The sequence below is a fragment of the Podarcis liolepis genome (genome assembly GCF_965112155.1).
Source record: "Podarcis liolepis genome assembly, chromosome: 1".
Taxonomy (NCBI): domain Eukaryota; kingdom Metazoa; phylum Chordata; class Lepidosauria; order Squamata; family Lacertidae; genus Podarcis; species Podarcis liolepis.
The window spans coordinates 119,445,995-119,469,653 of record NC_139554.1 but is presented as its reverse complement, the minus strand read 5'-3'; the positions used below and the strand labels follow the sequence as shown (position 1 = coordinate 119,469,653).

The 23,659-nt window shown below is 43.3% G+C and overlaps 1 protein-coding gene across 2 annotated transcripts in view; it reads right to left on the bottom strand.

Annotated features, from left to right (window-relative positions):
- Positions 1-23,659, bottom strand: part of COL3A1 (collagen type III alpha 1 chain) — a 97,536-nt gene that overhangs the window by 41,007 nt on the left and 32,870 nt on the right. The window contains exons 3-13 of one of the 2 annotated variants that reach the window (XM_083467460.1): positions 19,413-19,463; positions 16,604-16,723; positions 12,795-12,857; positions 9,375-9,437; positions 8,289-8,342; positions 6,593-6,646; positions 5,654-5,707; positions 4,230-4,283; positions 3,142-3,195; positions 1,765-1,809; positions 1,052-1,105 (exon numbers count right to left, since the gene is read on the bottom strand). In XM_083467460.1, the coding sequence (XP_083323586.1) occupies positions 1,052-1,105; positions 1,765-1,809; positions 3,142-3,195; positions 4,230-4,283; positions 5,654-5,707; positions 6,593-6,646; positions 8,289-8,342; positions 9,375-9,437; positions 12,795-12,857; positions 16,604-16,723; positions 19,413-19,463 (666 nt within the window). Of the gene's footprint in view, positions 1-1,051; positions 1,106-1,764; positions 1,810-3,141; positions 3,196-4,229; positions 4,284-5,653; positions 5,708-6,592; positions 6,647-8,288; positions 8,343-8,670; positions 9,035-9,374; positions 9,438-12,794; positions 12,858-16,603; positions 16,724-19,412; positions 19,464-23,659 lie in introns of those variants that run through there. The other variant, XM_083467461.1, reaches the window with a different exon arrangement.

Below are 23,659 nucleotides of genomic sequence, written 5' to 3'. Positions count from 1 at the left end.
CGCACCGGCCCATAGGACGCACCTAGTTTTTTTGGGGGGGAAATAAAGGGAAAAAATTCTTATTTCCCCCCCCAGGTGTGCTGCGCTAATCCCAAAGCTTGGGGCGTGCGGAGCTCAGCGCGCCCCAAGCTTCTGGGTGCCGGCAAGCAGTCCGCTAGCCGTGGGAGAGCCGCGCGGCTCTCCCAGGGCTAGCGGACCGCTGCGCTAATCCCGAAGCTTGGGGCATGTGGAGCTCAGCGCGCCCCAAGCTTCTGGGTGCAGGCAAGCTCTCCGCTAGCCCTGGGAGAGCTGGGTCTCCCACAGCTAGCGGATAGCTTCCTGAAGCCTGGAGAGCGGGAGGGGTCGGTGCGCACCGACCCCCCTCGCTCTCCAGGCTTCAGCGAAAGCCTGCATTCGCCCCATAGGACGCACACACATTTCCCCTTCATTTTTGGAGGGGAAAAGGTGCGTCTTATAGGGCGAAAAATACGGTAGTTCACCATTCTTGAAGTAGCCAGGCCTCCAACAAGGCATGGAGGATGCAATCCTATCTAGGATTGCTGCTATAATGATGATGATGATGATGATGATAATAATAATAATAATAATAATAATAATAATAATAATAATAATACATGTTGTTTTTCATACACCTATTGATTTTAAAATGTCACCAATAAGCATATTAACAACAACAGCAATCACTGACAAATCTCTGCACAGAACATGTAGAGATTCACTGTATATTCAGAGGCTTGTCTGCACACCCTCCCCAGTTTAGCCCCCAATCCCAATATTTTTCTTGAGCTTCTGTAATCCTTGGGGTTTCTTCTCAGCCTGCTGAAACCTCCCTCTTCTGCGTGGATGGTACTTTTGTAACATACGGACCCTTTCTCCAAACACACTCATGCTATACTTTGTCATCTCCTTTTGTACACAAGAAAACCAGAGGCAACATGAGAAAATTCTGGGTCTGCATGCTACCTTCCAGGATTCTTGAGACCTACTGAAGATGCCTTGCCTGAAGGACTAAAAATAACAATCAATGTGAAGTTTTGGTTCAGTAACTTACAGCACTTCCTGGAGCTCCCGGTCTTCCTCTCTCGCCAGGCTGACCTCTTGGACCCTAATGAATATATATGAAATTCAGTGAAGGAATGGAAATCAAACACAGTTTGTTTAAAATTATTCATCACTGACTGGATAGCTGGAAAACCTTTATGAGAGAAACACCACCAATGACTCTTTAAGATTTTGGCCTCATAGTAAGACTATTTTGGTCATGTATATTGGGATTCACTGCCTATAGGAGCTGGGGTGGCTTGGAGGAGGCAGTGTCTATTTAGGAGGACACCATCTCCACACTCCAATCCTTCCACCATTTTATAAAATAAATAAAAGATAAGGGACCCCTGGATGGTTAAGTCTAGTCAAAGGCAACTATGGGGTTGCGGCACTCATCTTGCTTTGAGGCCAATGGAGCCGGGTTTGTCCACAGACAGCTTTCCGGGTCATGTGGCCCACATGACTAAACTGCTTTTTAATTTTCCAGGTTTTTAACTGTTCCTATGTGATTATTTTATATCTATTACACTTGTTTTATTTACATTTTTAATAATAATAAAGGTCATCTTAATGTTTTGCCTTGGTTTTCCTCTGTGTGCTGCCCTGGAAGTATTTATAGCAAAGGGAACAAGGCATATAAATTTAATCCAATAGCTGAATGTTCTATCAAGTATTCATTTTGAGACTTCCTACTCAATTGTTTTGAAATAAACAAATTACCATTGGTCCGGGGGATCCATTTTCTCCAGGAAGACCGTTCTCACCCTATTTAATAAAGAAAACACTGGATAAATATACAACATATATTGTTTCACATTTTATCTGGTGTGTTTTGAAAACAGTTTTTTCTTTTTTTTGTGAATCGTTAGATATTTTTCCCTGATCCAGCAAGGTCAATAAGCTCATGGAAGCAGGCTTTTAAATGAGGATCACTTTTTGGATCAGACCCTCATATGTAAAATAAAAATAAAAATGCAATACATAGGTCAAATCTGCCTGCACTATCTTGGGCTATACATGCAGTGATCCTGGCTGGATTGGGCCATAGGGGAGAGCGATCATTTGCTTGGAAAGTAAGATCAACATCACCAAAGACAACTGGGTGAGCATGTAAAGAGGTCTTTGTGTGTTGTAGAGTTCCTGCTGGGCTTTGCTGAACACAGGGATCTCTGGAATTAAAACCTCATGTGAAACGGTAAATATTTTCCTATTCTTCTTAAATTAATTGTGTGAAGGGGTTGCATAATTAGGCAAATACTATGGTGCAATAATACACAGGTTTACTCAGCCTCAGAATGAAGCAAGCACCACTGATTTTGGCATGGCTTGCTTTTAGGTAGGGATGGTAGAACCTGTCAGTCTCAAGTTTTCTCTCACTTTCTCATCTTTCCATTCTTAAGTTCAGTTCACACATTTTTGCATTGGTTTGAGAAATATATATGTAAAAAATGTCCTCGTGAAAATTTGTAGGCACATTTCTCACAATATACACATCATTTTAACTGTAGTTTTGCCTAATATACACATTTTAGGCAAGCAATTTCCCCCTCATGTAAGGCATTTTTGTATGTGATTTTTAGTAATAGAATGCATTAATTAATAGAATGCACACTTTCCTGCAACATAGACATTTTGTATACCTTTTATGCCAGGGAAGTGCAAAATTCAGAGAGCTCCAAAGGACAGCCGTATATATTATGTCTTGTGAACCAAACTGAATTTGTCACCCATCCCTACTACCAGGTAAGGGTATATAAAATTGCCGCCCTAAACTCTATTCAGGCATTCCTAATTCTATTCATGGAACTGGTGTGGGGCTGTGCATGCCACTCTCACCCAAACTTTGCATTTGGCAGAACCCACTTACAGTCCCCCCCCCCTGTGTTTGGGAAACCTTATTGTTCAAGCAGAGAAGGCTAGATGAATGTTTAGCTAAATGCACTTAAAAATCCCATATTTAGGGTCATCCACTCCTTCAACCAAACCAAGCATGCAGCCTCATAATACAGCTTAATGGCCCCTTCAGGCATACATTTAAAACAATCCCTAATTTGGTAGAAGCGGTTCTGTACAGTATTTAGAATAAACATATTTTACCTTCAGACCAGGAGCACCTGCATCACCTTTGGCACCATCTCTTCCATCAAATCCCTTTGGGAAAGGAAATAAAAATATTAGCACATCTCTTTGGAAAATGCCATTCTCTCTCTCCCTGCCCCCCATTTTGATAAACAACAGAGTTTGCTCTGTTCATTTCCCCCTACACCAGTGCTTTTTCCGGGGGGGGTGTGCAGGGGTACGCATATCCCTAAACATTTTTTGAATCTTTGTACTTTTGTCCATTTACTGTATTCATTTTCCCCGATGTGAACTATAAAATGGTGAGTTTCTTGAGTCAAAATGAGAGTACTCCTAAACATTTTTTTTTTGGGGGGGGGGGAGAAAAGCACTGCCTACATCTGAGTAGAGACGCACAAATAGAAATCATTTACCTTAACTATGGTCAAAGAAACTTCAGGGAGGAGGGGGTTAAGAATTTCACAGAATTTATATTTATTTATTATTTATTCTACGGGGGACTGACATTATTCAACAGCTTCTCAAGTGGAAGTAACAGCAGTTGTGTTGCCAGTCTGACCACCATTTTGGATTCTCCAATCATGGTAGGGAAACAGCGTTGTGGGAGGGAAATAGCAGCCGCCAAATTAAAATAATATAGAACAACAACAAAATGAGAATCTTCAGGGGAAATTCTGAAAATCTCTTCTTAATGCCAGAGAAAAAGTAACCCCAGGAATGCAAACTCCAAGGAAATGGGCCTGCATATCTCCAAAGCCAATTTATACAGAAAAAAGAATTCTCCATTGAAATTGCCTGAACACAGCAGTGCTAATGAAAAATTGTACTCATCTGAGAATATTTCCACTTTTCACTGACTCTGCCAGTGAATACTTGCTAACACAACTGGACCCCAAGCCAACAAAAGCTAATTGCAGTTACCTTGTCCTAACTGCTTGAATTGGGGCCCTGATCTTTGGGGCTTCAGCTAGTTTAGCTTAGAAAAGTGTTTGAGTGAATAAACATCTCATTGGCTTGAGTAAGATTCTGCTATATACAAGAACTGGGAGAATTACCACTTGTTGATATGCTTTCTAACATGCACTGGCTGAAGTTAAAATACTTACTCGGTGACCTTTCATTCCAGGCATGCCAGGCATGCCAGGGGGACCTTTGTGACCCTAAATGGAAATGAGAGGTAGTAGAAAAAGAATCCATGAAGGCACATGTAAAATGGAGATAATTTTATATAAATATTCACTGAAAGAGTTTTTATTGCATTCTCAGTTCAATGGATCCCCGGTTGTTTCTGAACTACAATTCCCATCAGCCCCAGCAAGCAAAGGATGATGGGAGTTGTTATTTAGCAACATCTGGAGGGCCAAGGATTTCCCAAATGTGACTTAGGGTGATACCCAAATAAGTCAGAGTATATCCACCGATTTCACTGGGTTTCACAGACAGACAGACAAACAAACTGATGAAAGAAAGAAAGAAAGAAAGAAAGAAAGAAAGAAAGAAAGACAAAAGAACGAACAAACTAACGAATCTCTGAGCACATTATTATTTGCAGCAAGGGCTGATTGGAATATGACCTGATCCTCACCCTACTGCCATGCCACCCCTACTTACCTGCTGTATAACCATAAAGTAATGGCCTGATTTCACCCAACACATGTGGTCTCATGTGCCTCATTCCCACAGCTTCCAAGAGCCACATTTCTACAACTGCTACACATCATGATACGGTGGAAATACTCTCCAAATTGGGAAGTGGGTTTTTTTCCCTCCGCCCATCGGGACAATCCTGAAATGCATGGCTTCCAGCAGGGAGTTTAAACAACCCCACAAAGCACCGAATTAATGTGTGGGGCAGTTTCAGGGTTGTATGGGCTTAGTCTTGTCACTGCTGGCAGGCAGTGTGGTTACGTACCCTGCTACCTGCACATCTGGCCAGTGTTTGGATGTACCTGATGTGCCTAGTTACATGTACATGTAAAGAGCTCCTCCACGCAAGGGAGATCCTGAGCAGCTCTAGGTGTTTGGGTGACAGGATGCTGTCAGGAACTCCCAGCTGGTTTCCCGGGAAAATATAAAGACAAAGGAAGGTTCCTTACTGTCCCTTTTTAGTCAATATTTACAGAGAGAGGCTATAGAACCCAGTCTCTTAGATAATGGCGCTGTCCCGAGTGAATCTCCACCCCCCCGTCTCTCCTGCTTCCTCATTCGTCATCATCACCACCTCCTCTATGGGTGCCCTCTGTCTTTGAGCTCTTTGCTCTCCTACTTTTAAGGTTCACCAGGTTCTGGGAGATGAGGGGTCTAGAATGCATTCTAAAGACACTGTGTCATCCAGCTGCCATTCTGGTCCTGCCTCCTCCTCTCCCATTATTTCCCAACTTTTCCTCTCATCTGCCTCTGAGCTGTGACCTCCTGCAACCCCCTGTTGTAAATCTAAACTGCCCTCAGCCATATTCAGATTGGACCACATTTCCAGAACCACCCATATTTATACTCAAAACCAAGAAAATATTTTCCCCCCCTTCCTTACAGGAGTACCAGGTAATCCACGTTCGCCAGTTCTGCCAGGTCTTCCAGATTCTCCCTAAAGAGAGATAATAATAATAATAATAATAATAATAATAATAATAATAATAATGCATTGTCTTGCTATAGTGTCTCAGTAAATTCTTAAGAGTTCAAAAGAAGGACCAGACCTACAACAGAAAAATCACTCTTGTGAACAGCATTCCTTTATGAGAAGAACAATAATGTCTTGTTGACTTTAATTGATCTATTCTCACAACTCATTGTGCATATAATGAACACCCTGTGCAGGTCTTCCAATGTGTACTAAGGTGTGTATATGATGGAAGGGCAGCCTGATACAACCCTCTGGTTTTGATCTCAACAAGCAGGCCAGGCCATAGCTGTCAACTTTTCCCTTTTCTTGCGAGGAATCCTATTTGGAATAAGGGAATTTCCCTTTAAAAAAGGGAAACAGTGACAGCTATGGGCCTGGCTCACCTATGAGGCATAGTGAGGCAATTGCCTCATGGTGGCCAGCTCTAGACAGCTGGGTGGGGTGTCAGATTCGGCTTCTGTGGAGCACACTGCCTGCCATTGGCTGCTCTTGTCAGCTGTCACTGCCTCCTCCTCTGCTGTGTGTCCATCTACCCTTGTGTGCTCCCCATCCCTGCAACCCACATGACAAAATGTGCTCGTCTGTCCTTGTCAACAAGCATGGTTGGACATGAGGAACCAGGGACTTAGGCTAGCGGATGGCAAATCAGCATTCATGGCGTCTGAAGTCTCTTTCATCGATCTTTGAGCAAAACAGGAAATGGGGGACACCTTGTGTCAAGAGAATTACTTTTCTACCTGTACAGTCCACCTTTGGATTCAAACCAACGGTCTAGAAGAAAATGACTCTCCTTAGATAGCCTTATGTAATATTATAAGCTTAATGTTAACTATGAACTTAACTTACATCTTTTCCGGCAGGGCCAGGTGGACCCATATTTCCAGGTGGACCAGCAGGACCCTGAAAAACAGAAACAATATATGGTGGTCTACAGAAATGACAGCCAGTGGAAATCAGATTATGTAGGTTCTGAGAGAAAGAGAACTCTGCAATCAACAGAGAATACCTAGTCCCTGTTTCGTTCAAGCAGGTGATGTCGGAATCCAAACTGATTTCCCCTACTTTTCTGCAACTCTTTACAACCTTCCACGAAGTGGAATAGTAAGATGGAGTCTGTAGTCATTATGGCTATTGAGAAACTGGTGCCCAAAATATGGCGGCTGTGAATCTATCCACAATGGATTTGTACGGTGATGTCAATTATATGGCACCTGTTGTTTGTTAATTTCATGGCTGAATATTTCTTGTTATTGTCCCTCCCACCACATGGTGAAATCTAGGATTTCAGAAGTCTTGCAAAACAGGACATTGTTTTATTAATCTATATTCTCAGGCTTTAGCTAGAGAAATTCACTTTTGTGAGTCCAATTAGCATGAACATGATTCTCAGAGAATGTTGCCTGGTCATGGTTTTGTAGTTCAGTTTATCTGAAAAATATTAACTCAGGTGACAATTTGTCCCTTTAATGCCTTTTAAAGTAAATGCTTTAAAAAGTATAAATGAATAAATATTGTATTGATTTTTTTGAACATTGACTTGATATTATCTTTAAAAATATGTTCCCAAAAAGGTTATATGTCCCTGAGCACAGCTGGAGCTTTCAAAGTAAGTTCTCCTTTTATAAGAACAAGCACGAAGGAGGTTCCCAGCCCGCTCACAGGTGCTTATAATATCAGTGGAAACAGTTGGTAACCGCTGTCAATTTTAACCTGAAGATTGCCACTTGTTCAGTTTTAATTTTAATTTATTTGAATTAATTGTGGGATGTATCTTAATTTATTGATCGCTTGTTTTATGCATTATCTTACTTGTATGATGTTAGCCACTCTGAGCCTGGCTTTGGCCGGGGAGGGCAGGATATAAAAATAAAAATAAAAATAAAAATAAAAATAAAAATAAAAATAAAAATAAAAATAAAAATAAAAATAATAAACATTTATTTGGCACTTTTGCCTCAGCACTTTGCCTCTGCAAGGGCATTCCAGGGACCATAAGAATACTGAATTCATCTTTCCAACATCTGAGACAAAATTCTTAGCATTGGAGAGTGACATCAAAGCCTCCTTTTCTGCTGCCCTGGCAGAGCTCTGATGTCCATATGGCCCCCCAAAAAGCGGGGGTCATGTCAGAGGCATTCTAGGCGTGTCCCTGCGAGAGGTTTGGATCTGAAGGATCCAAAGCTGTCACGCTCCCCTGACACAGCCACAAACCAGGAACAAACTTAGTCACACTGTTGACTCAATCTCTTCCTCCATTTTCTCTCCTATGGTTTCCAATGGGTAGCGAAGCATTTTCGAGAAAGAAAAATGCTCAAAGCCTCCTAAAATGGATAGAAGCATTCCGGATGCTCCTCTGCCCTCACTTTCACCTTCCAATCAGAGTGTAGGATAAGGCGGTATTCTCCCCAATGCTTTATGATTGCACCAGTCCAAGAGACAAGGTTCTTTTCAAATGTGCCTGCGAGCCTCAGCTAAGTGTTTCCACAATTTACCAAAATTAAATTGTGAGACCAATTAATTAACAGTGTACACTGATACTTACCGGAGCACCAGCTTGCCCAGGTTCACCAGGGGGGCCTTGGTATCCGTGGGGTCCCTATTAGGCAAGACAAATTGCACACCTTAGGAATCATGGATTGAGTCGGCTCATTAAATGTTGCAATCACAAATTCCAAATTTCTGAGACATCAGGCGGGAGTCGTCGACAATGAATTCCTTCAACACCTTCAAAGAGATTCCATCAAAGAGCATGCAATAATTTGTGCTATCTTCATATTTTAAAATTTTAAAAATGGCTCAGTTTGGACACAACGCTAAAACCATAGTTTAATTCTGCAAGAGTGAGCCTCAGTTTTCTCCCCACTCTCCCCTTTTGGTATGCAACAGAAGAGATAATAACAATCCACTTTTGCTAATAGACTAACCAGAGTTCCTTGTCATGCTCAAACTTGGAGAATTCTGGTTAATTCGAAAAATGATGGATTGATCCTGGCTTGTTTAAACGAACCAGAATCCTTGGAGATTGGATGAAATAGGGAACTCATTTGTGGAACTGGGTGCTTCCAATCTTCCTCTCTGGAGCTGGGGATGGATCAGGGAGAGGAGAGCAGGCCAACTTGAGACTCCTTTATATAGCACTGAAGTATGGTTTAGCTCAGCACCCACACTGCAGGGCCCCCACGCAACTTCTGAGATCTTGCAAGGCCTCGGACAGCATCTCAGAAGCCTTGGAGATGCTTTCTGAGACCTCCAAACCCAACTTCCGTTACCACCAGAAGTCAGGTTCTGAGGCCAGGGGCCGTGCATGATGTCATAATGTCACGTCATAATGTGACATTGTGACATCATGCATACTGGGCACCCATAACTTAGCTTCATGTCTGAAAGGGCTCCATGTGAAAGATGGCGGTACAACTAGCTGGATATCTCTTTTGGCATTTCCCTCAGAAATTTTCAGAGGTTGAAATGTCATAATTGACCCCACACCGAAATAGTGACAGTCTGGAAGCATGCTAAATCGAAATGGTAATCGTCTAGGTAATGGTTGGTTTGGCCCTTATTCATGAAACGTGATCCTATTTCTCAGTGAGAAAAGATATTAGATTAGAGAAGCATTACTTTTACTTACAGGTGGACCGGGCTGACCAACAGGCCCAGGGAGGCCAGGTGAGCCAGGAGCTCCAGGTGCTCCCTGCAAACAACATTGTAAAAACAATACCATCAGACACAGTGAATTTAGAATATACCCATGAGACAGAGTGTAGAGACCAAATGCGAGCTGAAACAAAAGGGCTCGTCAGTATTATTGGAAAAGATGAAGCAAAAGGCAGAGTGTGCTTTAACTAGGCAATTTTGAACCCATCTCAATTCACATCTATTCCATTGGCAACAGAATTGAAGCTTTGGTGAGAAACAGCTGCACTGAGAGCAAGGGAAAATGTAGCATAATCATACAGTGAGCCCTTTGCCTATGATGAAAAACAATCTCACTGCTAGTGGTTCTGAATTGCAAGTGCTAGTACTAAAATTATAGTCAAATTTTTATGCAGTATTTGATAACTTTCTTGTTGGTTTATTCTGCGCGTTCTCTATCTATCCATCTCCACACGCCAAGCATAAGAAGTTAAGTTAGCTGATACGGAGTCGCACAATCGATCCATTTCAGTCTTGTGTACAGTACATAGACCGCCAGTGTTTTCCAAGGCTTTAGACAGGGATCTCTCTCTCAGCCCTACAGAGAGATACCAGGAATTAAACGTGGGATCTTCTTCATGCAAGGCAAATGCTCTACCACTGATCTGCAACCTTTCCCCACATATCTACAGCACACACACACGTCACACACATAAAAGGCTCAAAGGTTTGATGGAAAATGAACAAATTTGTATAGTGGATGCTTGATAATTAGGCAAAAAGCCACATTTTGTCATCCATATCCAGTTATGCTTTTATTTGTCTGCTTAAAAGGTCTTCTAAGCTTTTGTAATTTCTGTGGGAAAGGACAACGCTCTCCCCACACGCTGAGCCCATAAGTCAAAGCACACATAATATATTCCCGACCACTGGAAATATATCCTGTGACTTACAGCACAGATAAAATATATTTCACAAAGCAGGGAATAATTATTTTTTTCGCCACTTAATTATAGCCCCCTCTGATAGCAACACAGGAATTGTGTTGCAATAACTGCAACTTAGATGGCATGCTCCATGTGACAAGAAGTGAATGACATGAATGGCAAAGTAATATATTCCATAATGCAGCTAATGTATCCAAGGATTTGCACCAGTTAATATATTTGGCAGCCGAATGCTTCACTTATAAGGCATTCTTACTCAATACTGCTGATTTGTATGCTGTAAATATTAATTTACAAATAGGCATGGGATAAGTAAACAAAGTTGTGAAGGAAAGTGCAGTCTGATGCACAAGTCAATTATTCCACTGCAATCATTGCATATCAAGACCTGAATCTGTACCAAGATTGTTTTGAGGAACTTAGCCGAGATCTTTAAAGCTAAATCTAAAATTGCCTGATTTATTCAATGGTGGTTATCTAGTCTTTTATATATTGTATGTGTTTGGATTATCAATGTATTTGGATGACTTTGTATGAGTTTACTGTTTTCACTTATGCTAATAAAGGCTAGTTGCAAGTTACAAGTTACAAGCTAAATCTGAAAGTATTCTCAAGCTGGCACAGATACAGATTTATGTAGATGTGCTTGCTTTGCGTCTACCAAAATAACAGGGAATTCCCCCATTGTTGATGATTTCAGTTTGGATATCTCTTTGCAGAGAGCCTCATGACACTTGATCATCATACGGCCAATCACCTGTGTGCATCCTTTCTTATTGGCTGGCACTGTTTGCCCATCATGAAAAGGCTCCATTGTAGCTGACATGTAAGATTATCTTGTGATTGCTGTGCCAGACACAGTCATACCAAGTTCTTCCAGATGTAGGTGATTCAATGGAGAAACAAGCTCTCTTTAGGTAAAGGGCCTAGGACTGGCTGTGCATCAATGTTCCAAGAGTTGCAAAAAAACCAAGAACAAATAAATGCTGCACACAAAACGAAGTTTGGCACCGTCTAGTGATCTGTGTCTAATGACGCTCTAGCCATACCCACATGATAAAAGTCAAACAGAAAGCTCACAAGCAATGTAGCAACCAAGAACATTAAATGGTCAGGTTATTTCTTTCCCCCCTCTGGTTCAGCGCATCTCAGATGTGGAAGCCAAGCAGCAGAATGCAAATGACACAAACTGTGAGAGAAATATGGTAAACAACTGGAAATGGATGAATGGGTTAGAGGATGGATGGATGGATGGATGGATGGATGGATGGATGGATTAATGAACAAACAAACTGAAAGGAAAAAAAAACAACCTGTGAGGAACAGAAGGTGAATGAATATAGTGATTAATGAGCATATTAATAAATGGATAAAGTAGGAAAGATGTAGGAGATAACCAGGATTCTTATCTCCTTTGTAGACCACTTGTACAGACAGCTTTCTTAATAATCCAGTGCATGGAATACAGCCCTTGTAACAGAATATACAGAATACGAACCTGATTGCAACAGGGCCAGTCCTGCCATGTAGTGTTGTGAAACCACATGCTTCAGGTGGCATCATGAATGGTGCTGGTGGTAGATGAAGGCAGGATGCAAGCTGGACCTGATATTTTTGTGGGGAGCACCATTTGGGATCTGGTTCATGCAGGAAAATATCTTGGGCTGGCCCTGCATTCCTAGATTTGCAATGTTCTTCTAAACGTGTGCTCCATTCAAGAAAATAAGGAACGGACAATTGTAGGTGGCTATTGCCTATTCCAGGGGAAATGAGCTGCTTGCATAATTTACATAGAAAGTGGGAGCTACAGGAATGCCTCTTTCATGACACAGTTTTGATTTGATTACATCAAAATAATTCTTGGACACGCCCCTCCAACAAAAAAGAAAGCATATATACAATGCTGAATAAGTATTTAAAAATCCTTATGGACTGATCTGGGCAGCTATAGATAAGGGGAAAAGGCAATAAAAGTCTTCTTATGCAAAAAGAGCTATAAACAATGCTTTGATCCATTATCAGTTGAAATTTGCATTGTGGAAATAGAGAATGAGACACAATGAATGGTCTGAAATGTTGTTACTAATGGGGAAAATGACAAAAATGACTGGAAGGGAGAAATTTGCGGAGCAGGTAATGGGGAAAAACTTAAATGAAAGTAGGGAAATATAGGAGTAAAAGAAAAGGGAAAAAAGGAAGAAGCTGAACATGGGAGCAAGGAAGTAAAAAAATCAAAGGGGAGGGGAATGAAGAAGAAATAATGGGAAGGTAGAGATGTCAAGGAAAAGTCTGAAAAGGTTGATCAAAATATTTTAAAGAATTGCTCAAATCCAGATCCAGAGTAATGTGACCTGCTTTAAAACTTCTTATGTTCCTAAGCAGTAATAGTATATGTTCAATACAATCTGTACAAGGAGGGAAAACCAGTAATTTCAATAAAAAGATGAGAGACAGTGTTATTGTCTTACAAGTTGGCCGTATCCTCCTCCACCAGACTTGGTATAATCGCCATCATACTGAGGAGAAAAGTTCTGTAATTAAAAAAAGAAATCGAAAAAGATGTAGCCATTACACATAAAACAGGAGGACAGCATACACAATTGCAATGACAAAACCAGCACATGTAAGCATGTAATGAGGAGCTGACAGCTGTCCACAGATCCACTGGCAATACTGTATATTTGAAATGGAGAGGTGTCCCACTCAAAGTCCATAGGACACATCTTCATGATTGGTTAGTCAAGATAAGGTTATAATTTCCTTTAGCGTGGATAATGCTATTGCTTTCAGTTACACTGCCAGGGTTGACCAAAATGTAGCTTGGGAGCAAACGAATCTGTCTAATGAACTGCTAAAGGTCAGCCTTCCAGGAGGCTGAAGATAAAGCTCTTGTCCACTTTCACAACCCTTTTCTCTGAGCAGTGTTGTCGTCGCCATCATTCTCAGTATTGCACCTTAAGCTGGGAAAGAGGCAGTTTGGGAGAACGAACGGGTAAAGAAAGAACATTGTAAGGGCCTCACATGGATCCATGAGTCCATGGAACACATGTTGCTTTATCAGAGAGAAAGGAGATGTATGCAAACCATAGCCCAAAGCTTGCGTGGGTGATACTGTGAGCTGTAGCTGTAGCAAGGAGAACTGACAGAAGGGGCAGGCAGGAAAAGGAAAAACCACTGTGATCGGCTGTAGAAGGTCAAGAAAGTGAAAAGTATCCACACCAAGAAGCCAAACCAAGGCTGCACAAACAAATACAAATTTGCATGAACAAACAAACGTACAACTGAAAAACATAACAGCACAGGGATGGACAGCTTACTCATGCAGTTCCTTCTAGGGCCAATACACAACAGCAGGCATGGGGAGGTTTTCCCGGAGCTCTGACTCCTGGCTGGAGGCATCATTCAAGTTTCTGGAAGGAGGTCTACTGAGCACTTCAGCAGCGAGCATTCAATGTAGCAAGGATCAGGGCTTGCTAGAGGGGGGACTTGCATACACTTGTGGATTTGTGGACTCTGTTTTAATACTTCATAACACTTCATAATAACCATGCAAAGTTATAGGCTCATTTAATGGACTGAATAGCTCAGTTGGTAAGAGTGTGGTGTTGATAATGACCGCTCCCCGCTTAAAACAGGGGGCGCCCTTTGCGTGGACGCGCGCAGCCCCTAGATCTGGAGCGGCTCCATCAGCATAGGCTTGGCTTGCCTTCCCTCAGGTGGGATACCTGGAGGTCTCCGCCTACCTCAGTCAGTTGTCTAATCCCACCTGGGGGAAGCGTTGCCAAGGAGACCAGGCCAGGTAGGGGAGGGATTACCTGCCCACACAATAGAGGGAGGATCTTACCTGGGAATCCTCACTTGGCTCCAGAGCTTCTCCCACCCTACCCACCCTCAGTTAATGTCTTATTTTGCAGGTTAACTTTTCTTCACAGGTTTTGCAGGTTAACTTTTCTTCACAGGTATGCAGGCGCTGCTACGTTAAGGTCGCTGTTAAAGGGCCGGAAAGGAATTTCCCTGCATTGGCAGGTTTCGCCTTTCTCGTAGCAAAACGTCACAACTTTGGCGGTATCAGGCCTTGGGCGGAATCCTTTAGTCCCTCTTCCTCTTTGCGGCGGCGATACCAGGGTTCCCCGTTAAAGGAGTTTCTGAAGGGAGGCTTTGACCGTACGCCGAAAGGTCGTCATTGCTCTCCCCTGCGGCGGCGGCGTAACGGGGGCGGCTATCTCTGCTTGAACATATGTTCTCCAGAGCCGGCCCATCCCCCCCCACACTGGATAACCCTGATGCTCCCTAGGTCCCCGGCTGGGGACCGGGGAGGGAGAACGCCCAATGCCTGAGCCAAGGTCTACCCACATTTGAAATTTAATAAAGTTGTGGCCAATTTAATCCCATAGCACGTTGTCTTGAGTCGTTATTCCATGACGGGGGGGGGGGGACGGGGGGGACTGCTCAGGATCTGAGGACTCCGCCTGTCCACGCAATGCCAAGGTTGCAGGTTCGATCCCTGTATGGGACAGCTGCGTATTCCTGTATTGCAGGCAGTTGGACTCGATGATCCTCTGAGTCCCTTCCAACTCTACAATTCTATGATTCTAATTATTTGTATTGGAAGATATTCAGTGCATAGAATGAATGAGGTGGCTAGAGTCTGAAGGTCTGAAATGCAGGGCAGGGGGACAGGGAGACTGCTCCTCAGTCCTCTGTAAATGGGGTGCGTTTGCAGACATCTCCTTCTTTTGACTTAAGTTTCTCACTTTCCCCAACATTCCTGGAGAACGGCAGGTTTATCTGACCAATTCTTTAATGAAAGGTTTCTTTTTGGCATTGCGAGAAGCGCACCACGTGGTAGTAAAATTAGCTACAGCTGCCATGAAAGGAGACAGGGCTGTTACCATATACAAAAGTAAAATTTGTATTTTACTGGTTGGAAAGACACACATTTTTTGAGTGCATTTTGCACATGTTGGACAGAAGGATTCCTTGGTTCTCAGCTGCGGTGGGACACAAAAATCAAATGGAATGGGCAGTATCAGGACCAGCCTTGTCATTAAGCAAATGCTAAAGGTGGGGAATGTAGAGACCTGCGAAACTCCTCCTTCTTGGCTATTCTGCTCTGTGTGAGGACAGAGCTGTGCTTCACAGCAAATCCTGGAGCTCCTGAATGAGCCTGTTATCTCAAGTGTGGTAAAGAACACAGCCCCCTCCCCAAAGCTGAAGTAAGATTTAACTGCCAGTCCAGAGTGCCGTCTTGTCCTTTACAAAGACCAAAGAAAGCTCAACTGAAAGTGCAAGGTGAGGCCTACAAAACCATTCAGCCCCAGTGTGTAACAGTTCTTTGATGGTGAAGTTAAATGAAGGGAGCCATTGACTCTGTTGGGCTAAGGCAGGCATAGGCAAACTCTGGCCCTCCAGATGTTTGGGACTACAACTCCCATCAACCCTAGCTAACAGGACCAGTGGTCAGGGATGATGGAAATTGTGGTCCCAAACATCTGGAGGGCCGGAGTTTGCCTATGCCTGGGCTAAGGGGCTGCCCCGTGTAAAGGTCTTAGCAGAAGAAAGTTACACAGGTTGGTTTTTAAAATCAGCTAAGCTGCCCAAGCAGCTGTAAGTACAACTGGTGGAGCTTTTTGACCAGAGGCAGATTGTCCCCAGTAGCTGAACAGAGTTGTGCGTGAATTTGGCTAGGAATTTGGGAAATTGGCCCAAAGTGCTTAAAGGCTGGTGGCAGCAACAGCAACTCTTGAGTCCTTAGAAACTGTCATCAAGAAACAAAATTATTGAGATGACAACAACAACAGTATTAATAAAAATCTTAGTTATTAGTTCATCCTGTATCCTGTAATGGTGCCAGTCTCATGACTAAGCCTATCATACATACCAAGCCACCATGAGGCTACAAAAATGTTCTGAGGGAAAGGGTAGCAGCAGAAAATAGTCAAATGGAGGAGCTCAGTGAGTTATTGTGGCAGGGACCCTGGAATATAAAAATTAAAGAAGCACAAATATCTAGGGTGGGGTTTATAAAGAGTGGGGGGCCAGGGAACTGTGGTGGCAACCTAGGGATCCATTTTCCCATCGGCTAAAAGAACTTTTTTGACAACATTTTATGACTTTCCAGAAACTTCCCATCTTCATTCAGAACCTTTGACAAAACGCTGTTCTATGGAGGAACAGAGCAACGTATCTCTCATGACTATATGGCGTGCACATAGTACTGTTTCACCTAAAACAAATTCAGAGCCAAAACATAAACAGAAAGGAGAGAGTGACTTACCGATCCTGTACCGAGACCAGGGCAATTTGGGCAGACTCCAGGTTGGCCAGGAGTGCCAGGTGTTCCTGGCTGGCCAGGTGGACCAGGTGAACCATTTATTCCAGGAGTACCAGGTGGACCCTGAACATGAATTGAAATAATAATAGTTGAGGCATGCACTAAGTGCTCAAGACCTTTCTCATTCAAATAACTAGAACGGAATATTATAAAACAAAAACAGTGTGTGTTGCCCATGTGTTTCCCCTTCTTACATCAAGTAGGCATGGTGTGTTGATGACCCATAGTTGTGTTAGCTTGGGCCCCCACAATCCCTCTCACTATCAAGGAAATGTAATGAGTGAATAGAATGAGAACTTACCCAGCTGACATTGCCACAAAACCCCACACATGCACCATATAAAAGAATATAAGTTTCAGCACCCCCTCCCCACTCTTCTTCCCTAACCTTATACTGTACACAACACTATTGTCCAGGGCCGGATTTAGGTTTGATGAGGCCGTAAGCTACTGAAGGTAATGGGGCCCTTTATATGTCCAGCTGTCCTTTGTCAACAACAAATTGTCGCTGTATTTTGTGTTGAATATGTGCTATATGGTAATTTATGGACCTACACAACACAAAACACTGTTGCGGTATGTAGGTTTTATTTTATTTGTTTTTTATCTTATATTTTGGAAATGTACAGTGTTATTTTTTTCTTTAAATTTTTTGGGGGCCCTCAAGAGCTGTTCGACAGTGGAATTTGCTGCCAAGGAGTGTGGTGGAGTCTCCTTCTTTGGAGGTCTTTAAGCAGAGGCTTGACAACCATATGTCAGGAGTGCTCTGATGGTGTTTCCTGCTTGGCAGGGGGTTGGACTCGATGGCCCTTGTGGTCTCTTCCAACTCTATGATTCTATGATTCTATGATTCTAAGAGAGTGGGGCCCTAAGCTATAGCTTGTTTAGCTCATACGTAAATCTGGCACTGCTCATGTCTCATATCAAATGCAACTGATCTGTAGAAAAGACTTTACAACTTGAAAAAGAGACGATGCACATACATTTGTAAACCAAGAAAATCTTTAATAAAAATATTAAAAAACAAAACAAAATCAAACTTAGGATTGTTCACACAAAAGCCACAATGGCAAATGTGTGAAAGGGCAGTGAGGGCATGTGCAAAGGTCTTGCCCTGCCTCCAGTCCTCCACCCACCCAGTCTGCACATTATACTTTATATGCATAGGCCCTTGGTGATGTTCCATGAAACATGGGCACTAGGAGCAAGAATGGGAGTCTATGTAAACATTAGGGGCAGATCCCCCTGGCCCCCTGCCTGTTGCATGCAATGAGCTCTTGTGAACAACCATAAGGGGATACAAGTAAAAAGATAAAGGTAATGGATCCCTGGATGGTTAAGGTAAAGGGACCCCTGACCATTAGGTCCAGTCTTGACCAACTCTGGGGTTGCGGTGCTCATCTCCCTTTATTGGCCGAGGGAGCCACTGTACAGCTTCCAGGTCATGTGGTCAGCATGACTAAGCTGCTTCTGGCGAACCAGAGCAGCGCATGGAAACGCCGTTTACCTTCCTGCCAGAGCGGTACCTTTTTATCTACTTCTACTTCGACGTGCTTTTGAACTGCTAGGTTGGCAGGAGCAGGGACCGAGCAACGGGAGCTCACCCCATCGCGGGGATTCAAACCGCCGACCTTCTGACTGGCAAGTCCTAGGCTCTGTGGTTTAACCCACAGCGCCACCCACGTCTCACTCCCTGGATGGTTAAGTCCAGTCAAATTTGACTATGGGGTGTGGCGCTCATCTCGCTTCAGGCTGAGGGAGTTGGCGTTTATCCGTAGACAGTTTTCTGGTTCATTTGGGCAGCATGACTAAACTGCTTCTGGCACAATGGGACACCATGACGGAAGCCAGGGTCCATATACCTTCCCGCCACACGGGTTCCCTCTTTATTTACTTGCGCTGGTGTGCTTTCCAACTGCTAGGTTGGCAGGAGCTGGGACAGAGCAACGGGAGTTCACCCCGTTGTGCGTATTTGAACTGCTGACCTTATGATCAGCAAGCCCAAGAGGCTCAGTGGTTTAGACCACAGTGCCACCCAGCGGCGTAGCGTGAGTTGTCAGCACCCGGGGCAACGCAAGTAATTTGCGCCCCCTAACCCGGGGCAAGGCAAGTAATTTGCGCCCCCCCAACCCCTAACCTGCGAGTTGCCGCGCAAACAACGCTGCTTGCCCGGAGGAGGGTGGAGGCAGAAGCAGCCACCGCCTGTGGCTGGGCCGAGGGGATGGCGGCGGCGGCAGGGTGCAGAGGCTGCTCCTCCTGCGAGCAGTGAGCGGAGCGCAGCCACAGCGACGGCGGGGGGCGCGCGCGCTAGGGCGCAAGGCTGGCGGTGGCGGCGGGGAGCCCGGCGGAGGAAGGAACTTGTCCCTTCCCTCTGGACTCGCGCCCCCCCAGATGTTGCGCCCGGTGCGGTCGGCACCCCTGGCACCCCCCACGCTACGCCACTGGTGCCACCTGCAAGTATGGGATACAAGTATGGGATATGGAAGCAGGGCAAGTTTTGCAGTAAGAAGCAGTCAATTATATGGGTCCCCATCAGATGTCTGAAATGTTACAGCTTTCTCCTAGTGTGAAAAACTAGGACTTTGAACCCTAAGCTTATCTGCGGCAGGAGACCAACATCCGAAGCGAGTGGCCTGAGTTTTTCATTCTTCCCTTGTGTTAGTATTATTGGGAACCGAGGCTCGCTTGCAGTGGTTTGGTTTTTTAAAAAAAATGAGAAATAAGGACATGATTTTATAGTTATTGAACTTACAGGATCTCCCCTGGGGCCTTGAGGACCACCTGGAACGTTCATATCAGGGCCCTAGAGGAAGAAAAAGAAATCAAGGTGAGCAATAAATGTCAGTACAAACATAAAGAAAATAAGTGATCAGAAATTGACCAGAGTTTCAAACATGACTGGAATATACATCCACATTGGCACTTTTCAAAAAGATTGTATCGTTTTCCCCCACCAAAATAAGTGAAAGACTGCATTTTTGCTTCGCTGGCATATCCCCAGGTGCAACTTTCCCTAACCGAGTCCCCTCCAAATGGAGCAGTACAGTGGTACCTCGGAAGTCAAATGGAATCCGTTCTGGAAGTCCATTCGACTTCCAAAACATCCGGAAACCAAGGCACGGCTTCTGATTGGCTGCTTCTGATTGGCTGCGTGGAAGCCATGTCGGACGTTCAGGTTCCAAAAAATGTTCACAAACCGGAACACTCATATCACTTCGAGTTTGCGGTGTTTGGGAGCCAAAACGTTTGACTCGCAAAGTGTTCGGGATCCAAGGTATAACTGTATAGAAATTTAGTAAACTAACTAACTAACTAACTAACTAACTAACTAACTAACTAACTAACATCCAGAAGGCCACACTGTTGAAAAGAAATGCATTCTTTTTATGAATGCAAAAAATCAGAACAGGAGCTGCTGAGCTAGCTACTAGAAGGAAACGATCAACCATTGCAGGCCATGAGATTGGCAGACAAGACACTGTTGATGGTTCTGCCTCTGCTGCCTGGCTGATATCGACCCATGACAGGGCCTTCTCAGTAGTGGCTCCCCATTTGTGGAATGCCCTCCGTGGTGAGGTGCATCTGTTTCCCTCATTATTAACTTTCAAGAAGTATGTCAAAGCTTTCACGTTCACCCAGGTGCTTGATAGCTGAAATATACCGTTCGTGTCAATCTGAACACTGTTAGCTGTGATGACTTTTTAAAGATGTTCCCAATGTTTTGGGTATTCTTAACATTCTAAATATTTTATTTTATTTTTAATTACATTGTTTTGTTGACTTCTTTGAAGCCCTGGGCTCCTTTGGGAGGAAGGGCACAACAGAAATTTAACAGACATAAAGAATAATGTTCTCTTTTCCTTTTCTTCTTTTTCCTGGTATTCCTCACCTTTTCCCTTCCCTCTTCCCTCAGTGCACAATGTCTCTGTTTGAACAGCTTGGCGTTTGGTGTTTTGAGGGCAATAAAATTCAGAGAAAAGGCTATTGTTAAGCTTTCCAAGTACAACCCCAATAAAATCCATGAAAATGAGCACTTCTTTCATATGGTCTAGATGAGATAAATTCTGGTATGTATTACAAACCATGTCACCCTGTTTATCAAAGGGAGCTGCTTAGTTTTCAAGGAAAGACAATAAATTGCCCAACTGTTTTCAAGCAATATGAGGGGACACTCCACATTTTTAGTTATAAACTCATTTAGTTTTTGATTGAGGGTGATGGGATGTCATCATACAATTTAGCCTTTAGCTAAAGAGTGCTGATTATTTAGGCCTGTGTTCAGTAGAAATGCTTCTTTCTTTTGTTCTCTGAGAATGATACAGCCCGACATGATCTACACCCCTAGAACCACAGTGGTGCCCCGCAAGACGAATGCCTCGCAAGACAGAAAACCCGCTAGACAAAAGGGTTTTCCGTTTTTGAGCTGCTTCGCAAGACAAATTTCCCTATGGGCTTGCTTTGTAAGATGAAAACGTCTTGCGAGTGTTCCAATTTTTCCCCGCTCCCCCCCTTTTTCTAAGCCGCTAAGCCGCTAATAGCCTTTTAGCCGCTAATCCGCTAAGCCTTTAATAGCCGCTAATCCGCTAATAGCGCTAATCCGCTAATAGGGTTGCTTCGCAAGACGAAAAAACCGCTAGACGAAGAGACTCGCGGAACGGATTAATTTCGTCTGGTGAGGCACCACTGTAACTGCAGATCTCTACACAGTTTTCCTTTGGAATTTACACTTTTCTACACTTAGTGATGCCGTTATTGGCTCCAAAAAACGCTTATAAACCTTGCTTAAAACAATACTTTTAAAAGAGAAAGATATGCTTGGAAATGCATATGTTTGAAATAAAACAAGTTCAAAAATATGTACATATTTAAATGCTATTAATTTCAGATTAATGCAGAAATTAGAAATCCACAGCACTCTAGAAATGTTTATTTTCTTCCCATGCGATTTGTGTGGTTATTGCTGCATCAGGGCATTGTGGGAAATTAAAAGATCCTAGATGTGAAGCACTCACTGAATGTGCTAAACCGCTTGCTCCCATCAGGACAACTGAAGGAATAGCTCAGTCAGTAGAGCATGGACCCTCTTAATCTCAGAGTCGTGTGTTCAAGCCCAACATCGGGCAAAAAGATTTCTGCATTGCATGGGGTTGTACTAGACAATTTGTGTGGTCCCTTCCAACTCTATAATTCTATGAAAACTTCTATGACAGGAGTGGGCCTCAAAGTTGGTCCCTCAAACTTCGAGCCAGGTCAGTGTGCATTCATACAAACATCATATGGGGAAGGTAGAGTTTAGTTAACATTCTTGCAGGTAATTTTAGGATGGAACATAATGATTCAGGTAAGGGAATAGTAACAGAGAACTTTAACACATCCAGTTACTTTTAGTTCAGCCAGAGACAGCAGTTTAAATCTATGCCATCAACTTTCATTTAAAGAATATTCTATATCTCGGTACTAGAGGTGGGAAATCTGTGGCCTAAGAGGTACATGTGGCCCTCTGCCTAATTTCATTTGGGTATTGGGAGCCCATTAGGGAAAGAAGAAGACCAGGAACAGGAATAAAATGTGGAGGGGGAGTAGAATTGGATGGAACAATGGAAGCAAGGAAGAGGGAAAGTTCTATGCAAGCAATCAGTTCAAATCCCTGGGACCTTTCTGAGTTATGGAATCATAGAATTGTACAGTTGGAAAGAACCACAAAATTCACCTAGTGGGGCTTGAACCCTGAAATTAAGAGTCTCGTGCTCTACTGAGCCATCCCAGGGATACGAGTGAGCAGTCCCTTCCATGACAGCTACTGGGCAGAAGGGAAGAGAGAGAGAGAGAGAGAGAGAGAGAGAGAGAGAGAGAGAGAGAGAGAGGATTGTTGGAAAGAGTGGAGAAAGAGGTGGTATTGCTCACTTTAATCTCTGGTTTTACCTATCTCTGCCATGTGGCCCCTGAGGGGCCCTGACAGATAATTCCCTGAGAGAACATAGCCTTTGGCAAAGAAACATTTCATCACCTCGGCTATATTCAGCGGGGCTTATTCCTAAAGATACACACACTCTGTAAAAGGTTGTGTCTCTAAGCATTTGATTTTTATTTCATTAGTAGCACCAAATCCCTCAAGTATTCTTACAGTATTTGAGGGATAGGGGAGGAACGACACAAAGATCCCAACGGTTCATAAACAAAACTCATAATGCAGACTACTCCATTTTATGGAAGTTTCCATCTTGATTCCAGATCTGGGTTTTGAGCATTTTAGCTAGCGGAAATCAAGCGCTGAACATGAACTTTGTTCCAAGCATCCACACACCACGAGAAATTTCCAGCTGCAAATTTATAATTGGCAATGCAAATTGTGCAGAGAGTGGATGTTCTCTGGGGACAGAATTTAGTGTTCTTTGGATGCAAAGTTTTTGGCCTAAGTAGATAGACCTGATACTTGCCAGGCTTTATTTGTATTCAAGTGAATAACAAGCCCTGCCCAGTTTTTATATGCTCAACAGTTTATAGCATCTCTCCATTTCTAGTGAGAACAGATTTTGTTGGGAGATTGCTGAGAGACTTCCTTGTTGGTGTTTGGACTGGAACGTGTTCCAAAAACAATATTTCTCCGTATATCCTGGCAGTTCAAATTCTAACCCTTTTATCAGCCTAGGAAGTGCAGAGGTCCTGGTTGATTGTGAAAAGGGAAGGAATCAGCGTTCCTGGACCTCCATGAAATAGTCCTTTTGCGAATGGGGAAATAGCTGTATTTAGATGGTGCTCCTAATGTTGGCCCTCTTTGATGCTTGCTCTCACAAAGTCTAAATCAATACTTGAAGGAAGGTTTTGAATATATCACACATGGCCATTTTGAGTATGCACTGATCAACAGCCATAGCAATAGTTAAGCCTAAGAAAATAGATTTGAGCCCAATATAACCCCTTTGAAGCCAGTGGTCAATAGTCAACAAAATAATAGCACGGAAACAAGAATTACCACAGTGCAATAGAACTTGCCCTCTT